Source organism: Pelobates fuscus, chromosome 5 (genome assembly GCF_036172605.1).
Source record: "Pelobates fuscus isolate aPelFus1 chromosome 5, aPelFus1.pri, whole genome shotgun sequence".
In the NCBI taxonomy this organism is placed as follows: Eukaryota; Metazoa; Chordata; class Amphibia; order Anura; family Pelobatidae; genus Pelobates; species Pelobates fuscus.
In genome coordinates this window covers 116,226,465-116,245,672 of record NC_086321.1, presented here as the reverse complement: position 1 = coordinate 116,245,672, position 19,208 = coordinate 116,226,465, and the positions used below count along the sequence as shown (strand labels likewise).

Below are 19,208 nucleotides of genomic sequence, written 5' to 3'. Positions count from 1 at the left end.
CTGACATATGTGACATGTCATGATTCCCTTTTATTCCAGAAGTTTGGTCCTTAAGGGGTTAAACGAGATGACGTGGGCTTTTAAAGAGCAACTTCTTACTATGCTTATTGCTATCTTTTGAAAGTCATCACATTTATAAGCAAACCTATGCATTGGCACAGTGACAAGAGGACCTATATGCACCATAAATTATCAAATGTTGTTACAAAGCCATATTTCCTAACAGTCCTGGATTGTTTGGTAGAGTCCCAGTTTCGGTTTTCTCTCCACTGTCCCACAATAATTAACAGGTTAACGTTATTACAGACAAATTACTGTAGATTTAAAAAATAAGAGTTTTAATCTTTTTAAAAGTGGCAATATAAAAAAAGTCAAACAATATTTAATTTCTAATTGAACAAAATTGAAAAAGTATGTTGTCCATTATTTACATAATAATTGCACATGTGGCCTAATATCAGATATTGTTATTGTCACCCCCCTCTCACCCTGTCAGACCCCCACACCCTGTCATCTCACCTCATCACCCCTTGTCACCCCCCTCTTACGGTCACCTCACCATAACCCCCTCACTCTGTCACCCTCCTCACACTATGTCACCCATCCTTACTCTGTCACCCATACTCTCACATTACATCACCCCCCCTCTTACTCTGTCATTTCCCCCCTCATCTCATCACCCTCACACTATGTCACCCTCCCCACACGGCCACCACTCCCCGTACACACGAGCACCACTCTCCACACTCTGGCACCTCCCTCCATACACACTGTCAACCATCAACACGCTGGCACCCTCCTGCTCTTTACTCACCCTGTCACCCCCCCAAAGGCAATCATTATACACACACCGTCATAAAACTTAGCTTCGCCATAAACTCAGTGCCAAAGGCCAGTCAGTACACAAACATACACATGCTCAGAGAAACATACATACAGATACAAGGATACTCACTGTCAGACACACACTCAGGTAGACAATGAAACGATGTTTACAGAGACTAGCTCTGTGTATCCAGTGCTGAAAGCTCCCCCATCAATATATCTACAGCTCCTTATACACAAAGTCAACTGCTATTTATTCTTCAATAATGGTGTTCTTCGTGGGGTCTCATGTATGAGTTTTGCCCAAGGCCTCGCCAAGTCTAGAGCCGACACTGCAGTACAGCCCTTCAGTATCCAATAGTCTCTTGTGCAGGGACTCCTCAAAGCGGTTTGCTCCTTCCCTCTGGAACTGTAAAAATAAAAAATATAGTTACAACTCACCAAATCGTAACCAGAAAGCATAATACTTATTTTATATTATTACAAACGACAATTTCAATGTTGGAGATTGGAGGCGTAGAATAGAAAGAATGGTCGAGCGCTTTCAATTTTGAATAAAAGCATGTCTGTGCTTAAAGTATGAGCAGTGTTTAGGAGATACGGTCACAGTGTAAGCAGTGTTTAGGTGATACGGTCACAGTGTAAGCAGTGTATAGGAGATAGGGTCACAGTGTAAGCAGTGTTTAGGTGATACGGTCACAGTGTAAGCAGTGTTTCGGTGATACGGTCACAGTGTAAGCAGTGTTTAGGTGATACGGTCATAGTGTAAGCAGTGTATAGGACATACGGTCACAGTGTAAGCAGTGTGTAGGTGATACAGGCGTTTAATTCTCCACAATCACAGTACTTTTGGTTACCTTATAAGTATTACAGTGACTCACATTGGTTGAATTGGCACATGAAAACACATGTGAGCAGTAACGCCACGTCAAGGCTTCAACCCTTGTTACTGACCATTCACACACACACACACACACACACACACACCATACTTTTCATTCATACGCATTCGGTATTCCAGATGTTTTGGACTACACCTGCTGGCAAAGATGTAATTCACAGCATCTGAACTGTCTAAGGTTACCTACCTCTGATCACAGTACACAGTGTTGAAGTCGCCGTGCAAACAGGAGAAACTTGTCACGTGTCAGATGGCACTTCAATAATCCACCCTGGACGCGAGCCTCAAACGGGGACTTCTTCATTCCTCTTTATGTACTTCGTGCCCCATAGGAGAACATGCTTGTCAGAGTTGTGACACACACAAAAATATAATGGTTAGAGTAAAATGGCAAAACAGACACAGTGCATGCAGACTTGCGTGCCACATATTTACAGCAGACAGACACAAAGATTGTGAGAGACACACCGTATTAAATATAAGAATTGGGAGTACTATACATACACAATGCACAAAGACACGGAGATTACAGAATTCAGTGACAGACGGATTTGGTTGCAGATGTGGGGCAGTCCCTCTGGCTGGGGTGCAGTTTCTCATCCACCCCTGGTGAGTGACTAGATGGCTGGGCTTTCGTAGCAAAAAGCAGGCCATGGCGTCTGAGATCTCTGAAACAAAATATTTGGTAGTCAAACCAGGGCTGTACACATCTAACACACAGGCCCCACATACTGCCCACCCCCCACATCTAACGCACAATCCCCACATCTAACACACAGCACCCTAATACACTGCCTCCCACATCTAACGCACAGCCCCCTAATACACAGCACAGACCGCCCCAATATACATCACAGACCGCCCAATACTGCACATACTGTCCAGACCCCCCCCATACTGTACAGTCCCCCCCATACTGTCCAGACCCCCCCCATACTGTCCAGACCCCCCCCCATACTGTACAGACCCCGCCAATACTGTCCAGACCCCCCCAATACTGTCCAGACCCCCCCATACAGTACAGAACCCCCCCATACTGTCCAGACCCCCCCCCCCATACTGTCCAGACCCCCCTCATACTGTCCAGACCCCCCATACAGTACAGAACCCCCCCAAATACTGTCCAGACCCCCCCAATACTGTCCAGACCCCCCCATACTGTCCAGACCCCCCCCCCATACTGTCCAGACCCCCCTCATACTGTCCAGACCCCCCATACAGTACAGAACCCCCCCAAATACTGTCCAGACCCCCCCAATACTGTCCAGACCCCCCCATACTGTCCAGACCCCCCCACACTGTACAGACCCCCCCCACCACTGTACAGACACCCCCCCCCAATACTGTACAGACACCCCCTCCATACAGCACAGTCCCCCCTGATGGCTGAGAGTGTTGTGAGCGAGGCTTACCTGAGAGATGTCAGGATACAGTGCAGACACCGCGCATGCGCACTCAGGGGGTAGGAGATTTCTTAGAAGATATGGCCATCAGATTTCTATACCCCCTTAGTGCGCATGCGCGGTGTCCGAGGCTGTCCTGGCTTGGTGGGCGCGTGCGCAGTGTGGGGCAGGGAGATCGGATGAATGTTCGGCTGAATCGATCTCCCTGCCCGCTGGTGCGCTGTCTGTGCCCGGCGGGAGTACTTCGGCGCGCGTGCGCACTGGCACGTTAAATCCCCTCCATCCCCCCTCCCTTGTAGCTACTTGCGCAGGCGCAGTGTGGGTTTCGCGCATGCGCATTAGGTGTCCTTCGCTCCCGATCTGTGTGAAATTTTCACCTACCTGTTTTTCTGCGCAGGCGCTCCTCCTCCTCCAGCTCCGAAACGTCAATTCCGGTGCGGCCTCGTCACTTCCGGTGCGGCTGCGTCACTTCCGGTATACCATTCTGACAAGGTATAGAGATCTGATAGAACACCGGTATGCCGCCGGGTGCGAGGCCCCTCCTGGCTGCCCGGCCACCGCAGACACCGGTCTGCAGCTCCGCAGTCAGCAGAGCTGCAGACCATGTGTCTCGCGAGAACCGGCCAATCAGAGCGTTGCCGCGGGTTACCACGGCAACGCTCTGACATCTCGCGAGATTACATGGTCTGCAGCTCTGTGGAGCTGCAGACCGGAAGGCAGCAATGGCCACCAGACCACCAGGGAGCCCACACTGGACCACCAGGGAAGGGTGACCACCAGGAAAGGTAGGCTCTCACCCCCCTCAGCCTTACCCTCAGCCTCACCACCCACACCACCCTCAGCCTCACTACCCCCCACCCTCAGCCTCACCCTCCCACCACCCTCAGTCTCACTACCCCACCACCCTCAGTCTCACTACCCCACCACCCTCAGCCTCACTACCCCCACCACCCTCAGCCTCACTACCCCCACCACCCTCAGCCTTACTAACCCCACCAGCCTCAGTCTCACTACCCCCACCCTCAGCCTCACCATCCCCCCACCCTCAGCCTCACTACCCCCATCAGCCTCACTAACCCCACCACCCTCAGCCTCACTAACCCCACCACCCTCAGCCTCACTACCCCCACCACCCTCAGCCTCACTACCCCCACCACCCTCAGCCTCACTACCCACCACCCTCAGCCTCACTACCCACCACCCTCAGCCTCACTACCCACCACCCTCAGCCTCACTACCCACCACCCTCAGCCTCACTACCCCCCCCCACCACCCTCAGCCTCACTACCACCCCCCACCACCCTCAGCCTCACTACCACCCTCAGCCTCACTACCCCCCACACCACCCTCAGCCTCACTACCCCCCACACCAACCTCAGCCTCACTACCCCCCACACCAACCTCAGCCTCACTACCCCCCCACCACCCTCAGCATCACAACCCCCAACCACCCTCAGCCTCACTACCACCCTCAGCCTCACTACCCCCACACCACCCTCAGCCTCACTACCCCCCACACCACCCTCAGCCTCACTACCACCCTCAGCCTCACTACCCCCCACACCAACCTCAGCCTCACTACCCCCCACACCAACCTCAGCCTCACTACCCCCACACCAACCTCAGCCTCACTACCCCCCCACCACCCTCAGCCTCACTACCCCCCACCACCCTCAGCCTCACTACCCCCCACCACCCTCAGCCTCACTACCCCCCACACCACCCTCAGCCTCACTACCGCCCACACCAACCTCAGCCTCACTACCGCCCACACCAACCTCAGCCTCACTACCCCCCACACCACCCTCAGCCTCACTGCCCCCCACACCACCCTCAGCATCAGGCACCACCATCCCCCACCACCCTCAGCCTCACCATCCCCCACCACCCTCAGCATCACCCCTCACCACCCTCAGCATCAACCCCCCTCACCATCAACCCTCACATCACCCCCCTCCCTCTCACATCACCCCCTCCCTCACATCACCCCCTCCCTCTCACATCACCCCCCTCCCTCTCACATCACCCCCCTCCCTCTCACATCACCCCCCTCCCTCTCACATCACCCCCCCCTCCCTCTCACATCACCCCCCCCTCCCTCTCACATCACCCCCCCCTCCCTCTCACATCACCCCCCTCCCTCTCACATCACCCCCCCTCCCTCTCACATCACCCCCCCTCCCTCTCACATCACCCCCCCTCCCTCTCACATCACCCCCCCTCCCTCTCACATCACCCCCCCTCCCTCTCACATCACCCCCTCCCTCTCACATCACCCCCCTCCCTCTCACATCACCCCCCTCCCTCTCACATCACCCCCTCCCTCTCACATCACCCCCTCCCTCTCACATCACCCCCCTCCTTCTCACATCACCCCCCTCCCTCTCACATCACCCCCCCTCCTTCTCACATCACCCCCCCTCCTTCTCACATCACCCCCCCTCCTTGTCACATCACCCCCCCTCCTTCTCACATCACCCCCCTCCTTCTGACATCACCCCCCCTCCTTCTGACATCACCCCCCCTCCTTCTCACATCACCCCCCCTCCTTCTCACATCACCCCCCCTCCTTCTCACATCACCCCCCCTCCTCACATCACCCCCCCTCCTTCTCACATCACCCCCTCCTTCTCACATCACCCCCCCTCCTTCTCACATCACCCCCCCTCCTTCTCACATCACCATCACCCCTCTCACATTACAATCACCCCCCACACCATCACCTTCCTGTCACCATCACCCGCCTCTCCTTCTTACCATCACCCTCCTATACACACAACACACTTCAAGCAGCTACCCCATACACATAGGGTCTCAGACAAAAATGCAAACATGCTCACAGAGACATACATTCACACACAAGGATACTCCGTCAGACACACTCTCAGGCACATACACAGGTAAACTGTGCATCAATGTGTATATGTGACACTTTTTTGTTAGTGGGGCCTCATGTTTGAGTTTCGCCTAAGGCCTCATAAAGTCTAGAGCCGCCTCTGGAAACACTTACATATGCACTGTCACATTTTTGCTGAATTACAGCAAATCAAAGCTATGCTACTATTGAAAAGACAGAAACCGTATACTCTGGCTATTGCACGCATTAAGTAAACCGCAAGGTTTGTGGAGTATATGTTTGTAAGAATTGTTTGTGTATTTGCAGTGCACCAAAGCCTTTAATGTGTAAAAGTGCTCATCTTACGTCAATATTATTTTAGAGAGATGTAAACTCTCAGATTATGTATCAATATATACTTTAATAAATATCAATGATTACATCAAATCTTAAAGCTCAGTAATGTTTTATGATCCCTATTTATTAGTACTTACTTAGTAAAATGGTCATGAATACAGCTCCAACGACAATAGCTAAAACTTCGGCTTCTGTTATACCTGTGCTGCGTATACAGGCAGTTTGGTTGTCCCCCATTCCTGCAGTTGAGAATTCTGGAGCCAGTGATGGTTCAGGAGTAACAATCCCAGATGAATTGGTATCTTGTGTGTTGAGGTCTGGCACTGTAAAGCTTTGTTTGTCGGTGTTAGACTCTGTTACAGGATTGAATGTTGTAAACTCCAGTAAAGCGTATAGGCTGTTTCGAGTTGGTGATGTATCTTTACTTGGGATAAATGCAGATTGAGTATCTTTATCACTCAGTGTTGAATTGTAAGAGCTTCCTTGAATGTCTGTGACTTCCTCTGGCTTAGCCAGTAATGTTACTGCGACTGTAATGTTTGTATCCAGATCTCTGGTATTGACATCATGTGTTGCATATGTACTGTCCTCGTAGGATTCAGTCACAGTCTTTGTTCTGATGGATGTTCTACCAGCAAGTAATAAAAATATATCCGTAGTAGCTGAATTAACCGGCAGAAACCAAATACTAAATGCACTCAGTAACACTGCAAATGTAAAGAAACAATAACTAATTTAAGCATTAGAGAAGCATGACCGGTCACCCCTCAATACATTTGAATACTACTAAATTCAATATTACTACCAATATTTATACTAACTCAGGCCCAGATTTAACAATTTTGGATGAGCTTTTAAATAGATTCAATCGGTTTGGATAAACTGTTAAAAATTATTTAATATTTGAAAAATATTTTAACAATGTAATGTTTGTAAATGTTTTGACAAATTGGTATATTATTTTTTATTTTATTATTATCATTTATATTGTCACAAAATATTCTGCAGTGCTTTACAATTCTAAAATATGGATATTTCATAACAAGTAATTTACATACGGAGTATCACAGAGACAAAAGTGGAAAAAGGTCCTGCTTAAACTATTTTACAATCTATAAGGAATGGGTAAAGACACACAAGCAAAATAACAGTCTGTCAGTGGGGGTAGTGATTCATGCGTAAGATAAGCTGGTAAAAGTGGTGTCATGGAGTAGTGAATTCCAAATGATTGCGACAGCCCTTGAAAATCTTGCACATGGGGCCCCGGTGTGAAAATTGATCCGTGGGCCCCCCCACCTCGCGCTTACTCTGCGCGGGCCGGGGCAGCAACACATGGGCTGCGGGGCAGGGCTGCGACCGCGGTATGTACGCCAGTGCATGCAGATGCACACACACTTAAAGGACCACTACAGACACCCAGATCACATCAGCTCAATGAAGTGGTCTGGGTGTCAGGTCCCTCTAATTTTAACCCTGCAGCTGAAAGCATAGCAGTTTCAGAGAAACTGTTATGTTTCACTGAGAGTTAATCCAGCCTCTAGTGGCTGTCTCACTGACAGCCGCTAGAGGCGCTTCCGCCATTTTAAGACACTGAACGTCCATAGGAAAGCATTGAGTAATGCTTTCCTATGGGCGGTTTGAATGCGTGCACGGCTCTTGCCATGCATGCGCATTCGGAGCTGAGAGGCGGAGGGATCCCCAGCGCCATGGGAGTCCGGCGCTGGAGAAAGGTAAGTGCTGAAGACACACACACACACTCACGAACAAATGCATACACACTAGCTAACAGACACACACATTTACTGACAGAGACACACTCAGCGGCAGACATACATACACACTCACTTACAAAACATACACTCTCACTGACAAACACACACTCACTAACAGACATCAAACAGACTCACTAACACACACACACAAACACACTCAGTAACAGACACACACAGTAACACACTCACTGACACTCACTAGCAGACACACACACTCTAACACACACTAACACTCACACACACTAACACTCACACTAACACTCACACACACACACACTAACACTCACACACACACACTAACACTCACACACACACACACTAACACTCACACACACACACTAACACTCACACACACACACTAACTCACTCACACACACACATTAACACTCACACACACACTAACACTCACACACACACTAACACTCACACACACACTAACACTCACACACACACATTAACACACACACACACACTAACTCACACACTTACACATGTTTTTTTTAATTTAGTCTCCCCAGCCTCCCTACCTTTTGGAGTGCTGAGGGGATTCCCTGGGGTCTAGTGGTGCTGCTGGGCTCCTAGGCGGGCAGTCAGGCTGGCCGGTGCGCGAGGGAGCACTCTCTCCTGAGTGCTTCCTCTTCAGCTCCCTCGCGCGCCGCGTAGGGATGCCGGCGCCGGAAGATGACGTAATCTTCCGGCTCCGGTATCAGTGCGGTGCGCGAGGGAGCTGTAGAGGAAGCACTCAGGGGAGAGTCTCCCTCGCGCACCGGCCAGCCTGACTGCCCGCCGGGTGTTAGCAGGGCCAGCCTTGGGGGGCCCGGAGGTGGCCGGCTTCAGGGCCCCCCAGGAGAAGAGGCTGGCCCAGTGGATACATACAGGGTCGCAGGGGCGGCCGGGCCCCCTGGTGGGCCGGGCCCGGTCGCAGCCGCGACCCTGGTATGTACGCCACTGTTGACAATGTGAGAACGAGCAGATTTCAGGAGAAGGTCATTTGCAGTGTATAGTGAATGAAAAGGGGTATGTTTGTTGAGTAAAGAGGAAATGTAGTGAGCAAACAGGTTAGTGTTTGAATTGGATCCTGAAGGAAGCCAATGTAAAGATGGGCAAAAATGGTGGTGTGGGACTAGCGGTCAGTTATGTGCCTTGTGGAAGTGTTCCTTAAAGACTGAAGAAGGGCAATGCGAGTATTTGGAAAGCCGATGAGTAGTTAGTTGCAGTTATCAAGTCGGGAAATGATGAGTGAATGAACAAGTGCCTTAGTTGTCTCTTGAGTTAGAAAATATTTTTTAGGTTGATGTTATGATATTTTCTTTATATATTTTAGGATCAATGTTTGAAATATTTTTTTTTCAAAATATTATTTTATCCTTTGAAAAGCTTATCCAAAAAAATTCAATCAGTTTGTCAAACTAATCCTAGCCCTTATTATTGTGATATGGCACCGTTCTGACATTGACATGTGCCCATCTTTAAAGAGGAGGTTTTACAAAGATTGATCTTTTTGAATACTTTTAAATATACCACTTGTGTTCATTTGATAAGTAAACACATTTTGGTTGGAGTTAACAAGGCTTTTAATCAGTCTAATATTGCATTTTTTTTTAAAATGAAATCATGTTTTTTTTCTGTATCTCAAGCTGCCAAGGATGTCACAATTTTAATGCACTGCTATGAACCTCCTGTTAGTTCAACACAGGCTGCAACGTCATGTACTCTGTCACAGTAAGAGCTCTTCATAAAATAAAAAACAGCAATTAAGTGGCCCATTCCAATAATTTAGGAATTATATTACTTTTGTTTCTGTTTATGTAGCCCTAGCCACACCTCCCCTGGTTGTGACACACAGCCTGCATAGGTCAGTGGTTTCATTTTTAACCAGATGTTAACTTGTTTTTGATGACAGGCAGCTCCTGCAGGGTCTATAATGCTATTAACACAGCAGGAGATAAGACATTATAAAGTAAACAGAATGCGCAATAAGGGAAGTTTAAACATTAGATCTCTCTTTACAGGAAGTGTATATGAAGGCTGTGTGAGTCACATGCATGGAGGTGTAACTAGGAATGTATATATAAAGTGGTTTGTTGTCAGAGAATTGAACAGTGAGACTGCAGGGGCATGATCTATACACCAAAGCAGCTTCATTGAGATAGTTGTTTTAGTTCTTCTAGTGTCCCTTTAAGCATGTGGAAGGCCTTTCAGTCCAAAATCTGATTTGTAAAAAAATACAGTGTCAATTGGTTCATGGTACAACTAATTTAGTAATGATTTCTTGAGAAATCTCTCTATCTTATCATCCCTGTCTCATCTCTCCCTGTGAGTGTCATGCACTTTCCCCAGACCATCCAATATACTTACTCTGATTCCTGGATGCTTTGACGATCTCTCTCCCTGTAATTCTCCATAGCAACTCACACTTCAAGGCGTGGTAATTTCAAGAACACAACTAGGTTTCCTAGTCCCTCAACCAAAGTTTCAAATTAGTGGGAAATGTATTGGTTTAGGGATCTCTTCTTACTTCATGGAGGTTAAAGGGACACTATAGTCACCTGAACAACTTCAGCTTAATGAGGTTGTTCAGGTGAGAACTATAGCTCCCTGCAGCCTTTCTCATGTAAACACTGTATTACTGAGAAAATACAGTGTTTACATTGAAAGCTAGGAACACCTCCAGTTGCAGTCACTCACAGTGAACCAGAGGGACTTCGGAGTTGATGGAGGTATAATATGCCTCCATCCACTCAGATCTGCTGTGCACAAGCATCCTGTGATTCAGTATCTCCTCCCACTGCATGCAGACACTGTTTGAATCATGCTGGCTCTGCCCCTGATCTGCCTCCTTGTCAGTCTCAGCCAATCCTATGGGGAAGCATTGTGATTGGATCTGGCTATCACATGTCAGCAGACTGCTTGTTTTTCTCAAGGGGCCCAGTGCCACCTAAATTCCCTCAAACCATGGGTAGTGTGTTGTGTGTAGTGTGTTGTGTAATAACAAAAGCACGTAATGCAAGGATGGTGTGATGGAATGGGAACCCACTCCTGTGGGCTCTCCTTGGAGATCTGGGAGAACCCTGATTTACTTCACATATAACCTTATTGAGAAAAAGTCAGCTGCCATTTTAAAAATCTGGTGCTAATTCAGTAATTGTTTCCATCTTCATTCTTGGAACTATGACTGGGTAATCAGAACCAGTTTAGTCCATTTTTAGGAGACTCTATTTTGAGGTAATTTGGAGGTGATCTTGTCAGAAGTTGATAAATGCAACTCCATTATTACCTCAGAACTGTCACAGATTGAAATATTTTAGGTATTTTTTTTATTTTTTTTTATTTTGGTGTACATCTCATTTAAACGATGTAACAATGTCGTCTAATCTTAGCACTGCAGGTATTTGTGAACTACAATTCCTGTGATCCTTAGTCCGCCTGGTAAGTCATAATGTACGAAAGAAAAACATGACATTTAAATATAACTTATGTTGTTTTTGAATATTACTTTATTACTATCCACTATGTTCCTGGAATAGTGAATTAGCATGTAGAAAGAGCCATGGAGTACAGAAATACTAGCCTTAGGCTTGCATATCAGGGATTCCTGGTGAATCCTTTGCTTGATAAAAACAAACCTTCAATATCCTGCAATTTATTCAACACAGGGATAACACTTTCCGGTAGACACCAACTACATTTATTGTACGCTCATATTCTTTGTTTTTGTTACATTCAAAAATATATTTTATAATGTGGACAGTGTTCTCCAATGATAGCTGTACTAATTCAAAATGGCGTCAAGATGCTTACTGATTAAAGGAAAATTGTCGTATATTTTAGTGAACAGTTTACTTTCTTCATCCAAGTAAATGCTTTAAGGGATCCCTTGCTTCGTCTCTCTATTATGAAGTTAAAAATGGCCACTAACTATTTCCATTCAGTACATAGTTATTTGTGGTGAGCTGAGAGACAACTTGCAAAACTTATACAAAAATAGCAGTTGCTAATGTGTACGTACAAACAGGTCAAAATTCTCAGCAATGGGCTAAATAAACACTCCAAGCACCATAACCACTACAGCACATTGTAGGGCTTTTAGCATCCTGTCTTTCTATATTAGAACTGGTGTCAAACCCATTTTAGAACAGGTGCTCCCTGTCTAGTTCCACTAGAGTGCCATACGCGCCCTGTCTGAGCTAAATCCTTAGGCCATTGGCTGAGAGTGGTCAGCTGATGCTGTCAGCTAATGAGTTAACGATGCACAACAGACTTTTTTTTCTCTTTGTTGGAAGTAGATCCAGTGGGGGCAGCGCACAGCAGTGCTCACCATAGCTGCTACTGGATCTTTTTCCATCTATACATACCCAATTTAGCATTCTTTTAAAGCAAGCATGTCAAACTCAAAGTCTGGCACGGGCCACATAAACAAGGTTTAAGTTTATGTGGGCCGCAAAGAAAAATACCTTACATTTTCATAGAAACGTAGGTTTATTTTAAAAAGTACAGTATAAAAAAAAAACCCAAAAAAAAACAGCACTCCCCTCTACTAAATCCCAGTCCCACCCTCTACTAAACCACAGCACCCCCATCTACCACCTTGTGCTAAATCTGATCCTCCCGCTGACACACACATATTCACTGACAGACAGAAACACACATACAGACACACACACACATACTCACTGACATACAGACACACACACAAACTCACTGACACACACAAACTCACTGACACACACAAACTCACTGACACACACAAACTCACAGACACACATACTCACTGATAGACAGACAGACACACACTCACACGCAGGGACGTATTAGCCGCGAGGCAAACAAGGCATTTGCCTTGGGCGGCATTTTCCAGGGGGCGGCAAAAAAAGCAGCCCCCAAACGCTCAGGCAAATGTCTTGTTATCCTGGCGGCTAACAATCGTCGGTCGGCGCTCTCTGCTCCACTCACTCGCGTGCCGCATGACATTATATTCCGGCTCCCGGCATCACTCTGCGGCGCGCGAGGGAGCTGAGCAGAGAGCTCACTAATCAGTGCTCCCTCGCCAGCGCCGTCTGCCCAGCAGCCCCACTGGACCCCAGGGAAAGTGAGAACCCTCCCAAATGTAAGGAGGCTGGGGGGGTTGAATTAAAAAAAAAAAGTGTGTGTGTCTGTTAGTGAGTGTATGCGTGTCTGTTAGTGAGTGTATGCGTGTCTGTTAGTGAGTGTATGCGTGTCTGTCTGTTAGCTAGTGTATGAGTGTCTGTCTGTTAGCTAGTGTATGAGTGTCTGTCTGTTAGCTAGTGTATGAGTGTCTGTCAGTGAGTGTGTGTGTGTGTGTGTGTATTTAGAAGGCGGGAGAAGGGTGGCGCGTGCAGTGGGGGGATGAGGAGGCGCCTGAGTTTTCTCATGCCTAGGGCAGCACAAAACCAGGATACACCACTGACACACACACACACACTCACTGACAGAAACACATAGTTGCTGACAGACAGACTGACACACACACACACATACTCACTGACAGACTGACACACACACACACACATACTCACTGACAGACTGACACACACACACACACTCACTGACACACTTACACATTCTTTTCTTTATTGCTCCTTACCTTTTGGAGCCGATGTGGGGCATCTCCCTGGGGTCCTTCTATCTGCCCCTTACTGCTCCCTTGCGCGGTTTAGTGATGCTGGGTGCCGGAATATGACGTCATATTCCGGCGCCCGGTTTCACTTCAGACAGCTCGAGCGAGGGAGCAGTGAGGAGCAGGAACACTGAGCTCCCTCGCTGCTTCCACTGTCCCCTCCTTCCCGGCCGGGTAAGTGTTAGCAGAGTAGGCACCTGCAATGTGGGGAACAATAGGCATGTACTCGCGACTCGCCGGGCCACACAGATGGTCCTTGTAGGCCGCGAGTTTGACATGTTTGTTTTAAAGGTTATCTAGTCAGTGTGTCAGGAATGTTATGTGAGCTTGTATGTGCACTCAGGGCACACTGAGAGAGCACTTCCTATAAGTCTGGCCGGGTACAGCAATCTCCTGTACCGGGGTCTGCGCCGCCCGGCCACACTAGCGCTGTGTGCTTTCCTCCTGCCGGGTCTCTCGTATCTTGCGCCTCCAGAGCCGGTCCGGCCCAGGCCGTGCCGTCTGAAGGCGGCTGCAACTTGAGGGGCGCAGCGCTGGAGGCACAGGGCATCCCCTTCAAAGATGCGCCCTGCGTGACTGCCTAAGTCGCCTATAGGAAGCGCCGGCCCTGTGTGCACCTTAGGCTCCACATCTTACTTCTCATAATGTGAAGATCAAAGATGTTACCGCATGACCTTATCATAGCATACATTTATAAAAGCCTCTGAACAGTGATTTTCTTTGTAGCTCAAGCAAGCTCACTCACGAATGTGGATAAGTAACCAGAGGTCAAATACTTGTGCATTGCTGCCTATACATAGTAAAAGACTGCTGGCTCATCCAAAATGCATGGATTATGCTTTAACTGCTATCAGTTATTTTTGTGGAAAGACAACTGGTTTCTACACCATTTGAGCAGTTCTACAGAAGTAAAACAAACATCATTTATGTATTTCATAACAGAAGCATAAATCACGAAAACACTCAATTTGAAAGAGGATCTGTTGCCTAACTAAGAATGTAATTTGTTTATTCTTACCCAAAATATTTTGGTGAAACATTAACCTCTGAGCAGGTTTGTTTTCCTAATGTTAAAATGTAACTTTAATTAAAAAGGAGAGTGGAAGCTGAGTGGAGGGGGCTAAATTAAATAAGGGGGGGGGGGGAAGAGACAAAAATGAGGGAAGGTAAGACAAATAAAGTAGAAATAGAGAATTAGAATTATATATAAATGAGAAGGAATGGAGGAGAGAAAAGGTAAGCTAAAATACGGGCTGCATAATAGAGTAGGGGATCATCTGCTAAATACAGATCAAATGGAAAAACATAGCGTTTAACTGTGTGGGAGTAAATGAAGATGTGTAATTTACAATTGGCCACTCACAAATTTTCAGATGTAAAACAGCCTTGAGTGGAATCTTTTTCTTCAATATCTTCACACTCCCATCAGTCAATCAGAATATTTGCTCAAAGAGAAAATATATGGAGAAAATAAAGTGCAATTCCAGAGTAAAGTAAAAAAAAAGGAATTTAATAACTTACATATAAGTTAAAAACAATGAGCATATCACCACTGGGCGTCCACAGCAGATGATCCCCTACTCTATTATGCATTTGTATTGAAGACAAGAGGAAGTCTTTGGGGACCTTTTTCTGGAGACTTTACCCTACACAGGGAAGTTCCGTTTTGGTTTACAAATTATCACTATTTTTCACTGGGGTTGTGTTCACACATTCTGTTTGTTTGTATATATTTCTAAAATACAGGCTGACAGAAATGTTTGAAAAGGTATTCAGCTTTAAGTATATTTTATAAACTAATCAATTAATCAATGTAGAACTTTATAAGGAATAGCAGATATACTTTATTATGACTCTCTAAGATAGAGATTATTTACCAAGCAATGTTTTTCCCCTCATTCTGACCTCTCTGGTTTTTATCTAAACCAACAATGATAAGGCATGAGTCAGACTTGGTGAGATTGTAGCTGGGCCCATGTAACATCAGGCACTGGACAAAGGCCGATAAATGTATTTTAAATGATCGTCATATGCAGCCAGACCAGTCCATCTCAATGAAGAGATCTGGCTGCGCTGGCCCTGCCGTTTCGCCCTCACAATGTAAAACTGTTTTGGAGATACAGCAATATTTTAATTGGAGCGAGCGGCAGCAGGCGAGTACTAATATTGTAACTTCCAAAACATACTAATATACAATTGGTGTTTCTGAAAAATGAGGTATTTAAAGGACCACTCTAGGCACCCAGACGACTTCAGCTTAATGAAGTGGTCTGGGTGCCAGGTACCTCTAGGATTAACCCTTTTTTTAATAAACATAGCAGTTTCAGAGAAACTGCTATGTTTATAATGAGGGTTAATCCAGCCTCCAAATCCTCTAGTGGCTGTCTCATTGACAGCCGCTAGAGGCGCTTGCGTGCTTCTCACTGTGAAAATCACAGTGAGAGCACGCAAGCGTCCATAGGAAAGCATTGTAAATGCTTTCCTATGCGACCGGCTGAATGCGAGCGCGGCTCCTGCCGCGCATGCGCATTCAGCCGATGACGTCGCGATCAAGATGGAGAGGAGGAGGAAAGCTCCCCGCCCGGCGCTGGAAAAAGAGGTAAGTTTAACCCCTTCCTCTCTCCAGAGCCCGGCGGGAGGGGGTCCCTGAGGGTGGGGGCACCCTCAGGGTACTCTAGTGCCAGGAAAACGAGTATGTTTTCCTGGCACTAGAGTGGTCCTTTAATGCTTTGGGAGCTGTTACAGTTAAACCTACAGTTGCACATGTTGCATTTTTTTCCTATGCAATATTGTCTGTCAAATAGTTCCCATTTGTCCCTGAGCTGTCTTTTTCCACCCTCACACTGTTTTCATTTTTGGTTTAGGGTTTAAAGTTTGACTACTGCCCACATCATGGAGCAGTTTATTCCTGCGAATTTATCCCCACTGTCACATGATGTATTTTCTTTTGTGACAAACACCAGTGTCAGAAAGCCCCCAGTGCCCTCCAGGCTGGCAGTAGCAAGTAACTTAAAGGACTTGAAATCCTAAGCCATAATAAACCATAAAAAAACTACATTTTGTTCATGGAGAATTGGAGATTGTGAGATACACAATTTTTGGTTATCAAATTCAAATGAAATATATATATATATATATATCTTTGTAATCCTAAATCTATACAACTGCTAGTAAGATACGACTATGGCAACTAGATCTCTGATATGTGATATTATTGAATTGGACAGGATATAAAAAGCAAACCAAAGAAACCAGACACTGTATATCTGTACATGTTATCTACAACAAGCACTCTCTCCAGCTCTCCATCTTTGTTCCATCTCCCATGCTTTTAGTGTTTTTGTTACTCCAGCTGAACAGACTGGATCCTACCGGCTTCCATTCAGTAAGCTTGCCTGCATGTGCCTGTCCTGACCTGCGACCCCTTTCATTACTCTGCCATGAGCACAGCTCTGCTTAGCACGGCTCTACATTGCTTTGTGTCTTTTACTGACTGCCAGCAAATCGAGTATTAGCCAAATCCGAACTCTAAGAAACATCCCAGGAAAGAGGAGAAAGGGTTATACCTGCAATGCTCCCAGCTCTGAAATAACACTACTACAACTACTACAAACTTCATTTCTATATATCGCTAGAACAATATTTATAGCAATGTATGCAAAATGCAGAGGGACATTTATTAGGAAAATCGGCTTTATTTGATTTAAATGGCACAATTAACGGATGGGTTCCTGATACAATCTATCCCATTAGAAATCAATATTTCATTTTTTAGTTTGTTACAGTGACCTGTGATGGTCAGTATAAACACATGCTGTACCCTATAGAAAAGCATTTAATAGGATATCGAATAACAGATACATTACATTACAGAAAACATACTATTCTAAGAATATAGTATCCTGCCAATATCCACGTACAACAGTGGTATATAATCTAATAACTGGACCAAGCATTAGTTACAATATTGCCACGCAGTATAAGTTAGAAATAACTAAGCAGTAACACAATGGAGTTATGTATAAAGGTTAATTATGGTACAAAGGTCTAAAAGTGGAGCAGTCCCCATGGAAACCAATGGAACGTCCCTGCTGTTTGCTCCACTTCTAGAACTTTGACAAGTTTCTACTCTTAATACATAACCTCCACTTTATTTTGTATGCATTCACTAACACGTTTCTATCCTTAGGACATTGCTAAATCCGTTTAGAAATCTCTTTCTATAGTACTATTCTTAACCTGGTTCTGGACTAGAATCTGATGCTGCTCAGTCTGCATCTGTCTGGCTGGGCATCATACACACATTGGCTCACAATAGAGGGTGCAGTAAGTTAGTCTTATCCACTTTAGAAATTGTAGGCATATAAAACTGACCTGCCACCAGTAGGAACCGCAGACCACATTTGCTTTTCATTTTCACATTGAATTTCTTGACTATAGAGTAAGTCAAACAGCCAGACCCCTCTTACCTTCTGTCTCCAGACCTAGTGTACAAATAATTGAATTGCTCAGGGGTTCTGCTCCTCCTCCATTTAAGGCTGTCTTCTGTTTTTTTCAGGAGAGGGGAATGTGCTGTCTTGAGTTGGGGGTAGAGGGGAAAGTCTCTCTCTTTTTGTACCACCACCAGCTGTGTGTAAATAAACAGCCAGATAAGGCAGACAGCACACTACTTACTGGCTGAATTAGTCTGAATTTACATAGCAAGGTTGAGTCATTGGACTGCCCCTCTTATATCCCAGCAAATGTGGTGTATTCACTAAACAGTGAATTATAACAAAATTGTAGTCGTGAATATAGTATCCTGGCAACATACATGTATAACAGCGGCTATTCTTTTTCTTTAAGCTGCTCTGTCACTTCTGAGTATTTCATTAACAAAATCTTTATGAAATACTTATATTGACTGAGTTGTAATTTCATTGAAATTCTAACCAAATCAGTAGGTAGAAGACAAATCAGCGATTATGGTGTCTAATGGATAAGTGCAAGGCTGACAAAACCTCATGAAAGGCAGAGGTTTTGCTGTAAAGGTTTGTCGTTTCCCAGCAGCCTTTGCTAGGTATGAGTTGTGGAACAAGCATCTTGATACACATTGTGCAAGATGTTCTATGGAGAATCCAGTGGTGTTTTGTGTGAGTGCGCATGCACAAGAATACAACAGTGATTAGGCAGATGAAGAGTCAAGAGATGAGGAAGGTCCCCATAAGGAAGGTGGAGGAGCTTGTGACAGAGAGTTGCAGAGCAGGTATACCTCCTGTAAGGCTCTACCCCAGACCCAAGCACATCAAAAAGGGATGATCTCTGCAAAAGATCCAAATATCAGTCATTTTTGTTATTTATAAAGCGCCAACAAATTCCACAGCACTGCACAATAGACGGTCCAACAAATAAATAGTGGCAACAAGACAAGTTACACCTACAGGAACAGAAGGTGCTGAGGACTCTGCTCAACAGTGAATGTAAGGTAAGTATGTAG

At 45.9% G+C, this 19,208-nt stretch overlaps 1 protein-coding gene across 1 annotated transcript in view; it reads right to left on the bottom strand.

Annotated features, from left to right (window-relative positions):
• LOC134612577 (uncharacterized) overlaps positions 1-18,165 on the bottom strand; it is a 30,054-nt gene extending 11,889 nt beyond the window's left edge. Inside the window, exons 1-2 of the mRNA XM_063456965.1 lie at positions 18,107-18,165; positions 6,460-7,029 (exon numbers count right to left, since the gene is read on the bottom strand). Coding sequence (XP_063313035.1) covers positions 6,460-7,029; positions 18,107-18,146 — 610 coding nt within the window. The 5' untranslated portion in view covers positions 18,147-18,165. The remainder of the gene's footprint in view (positions 1-6,459; positions 7,030-18,106) is intronic.
• Positions 18,166-19,208: the final 1,043 nt, after the last annotated feature.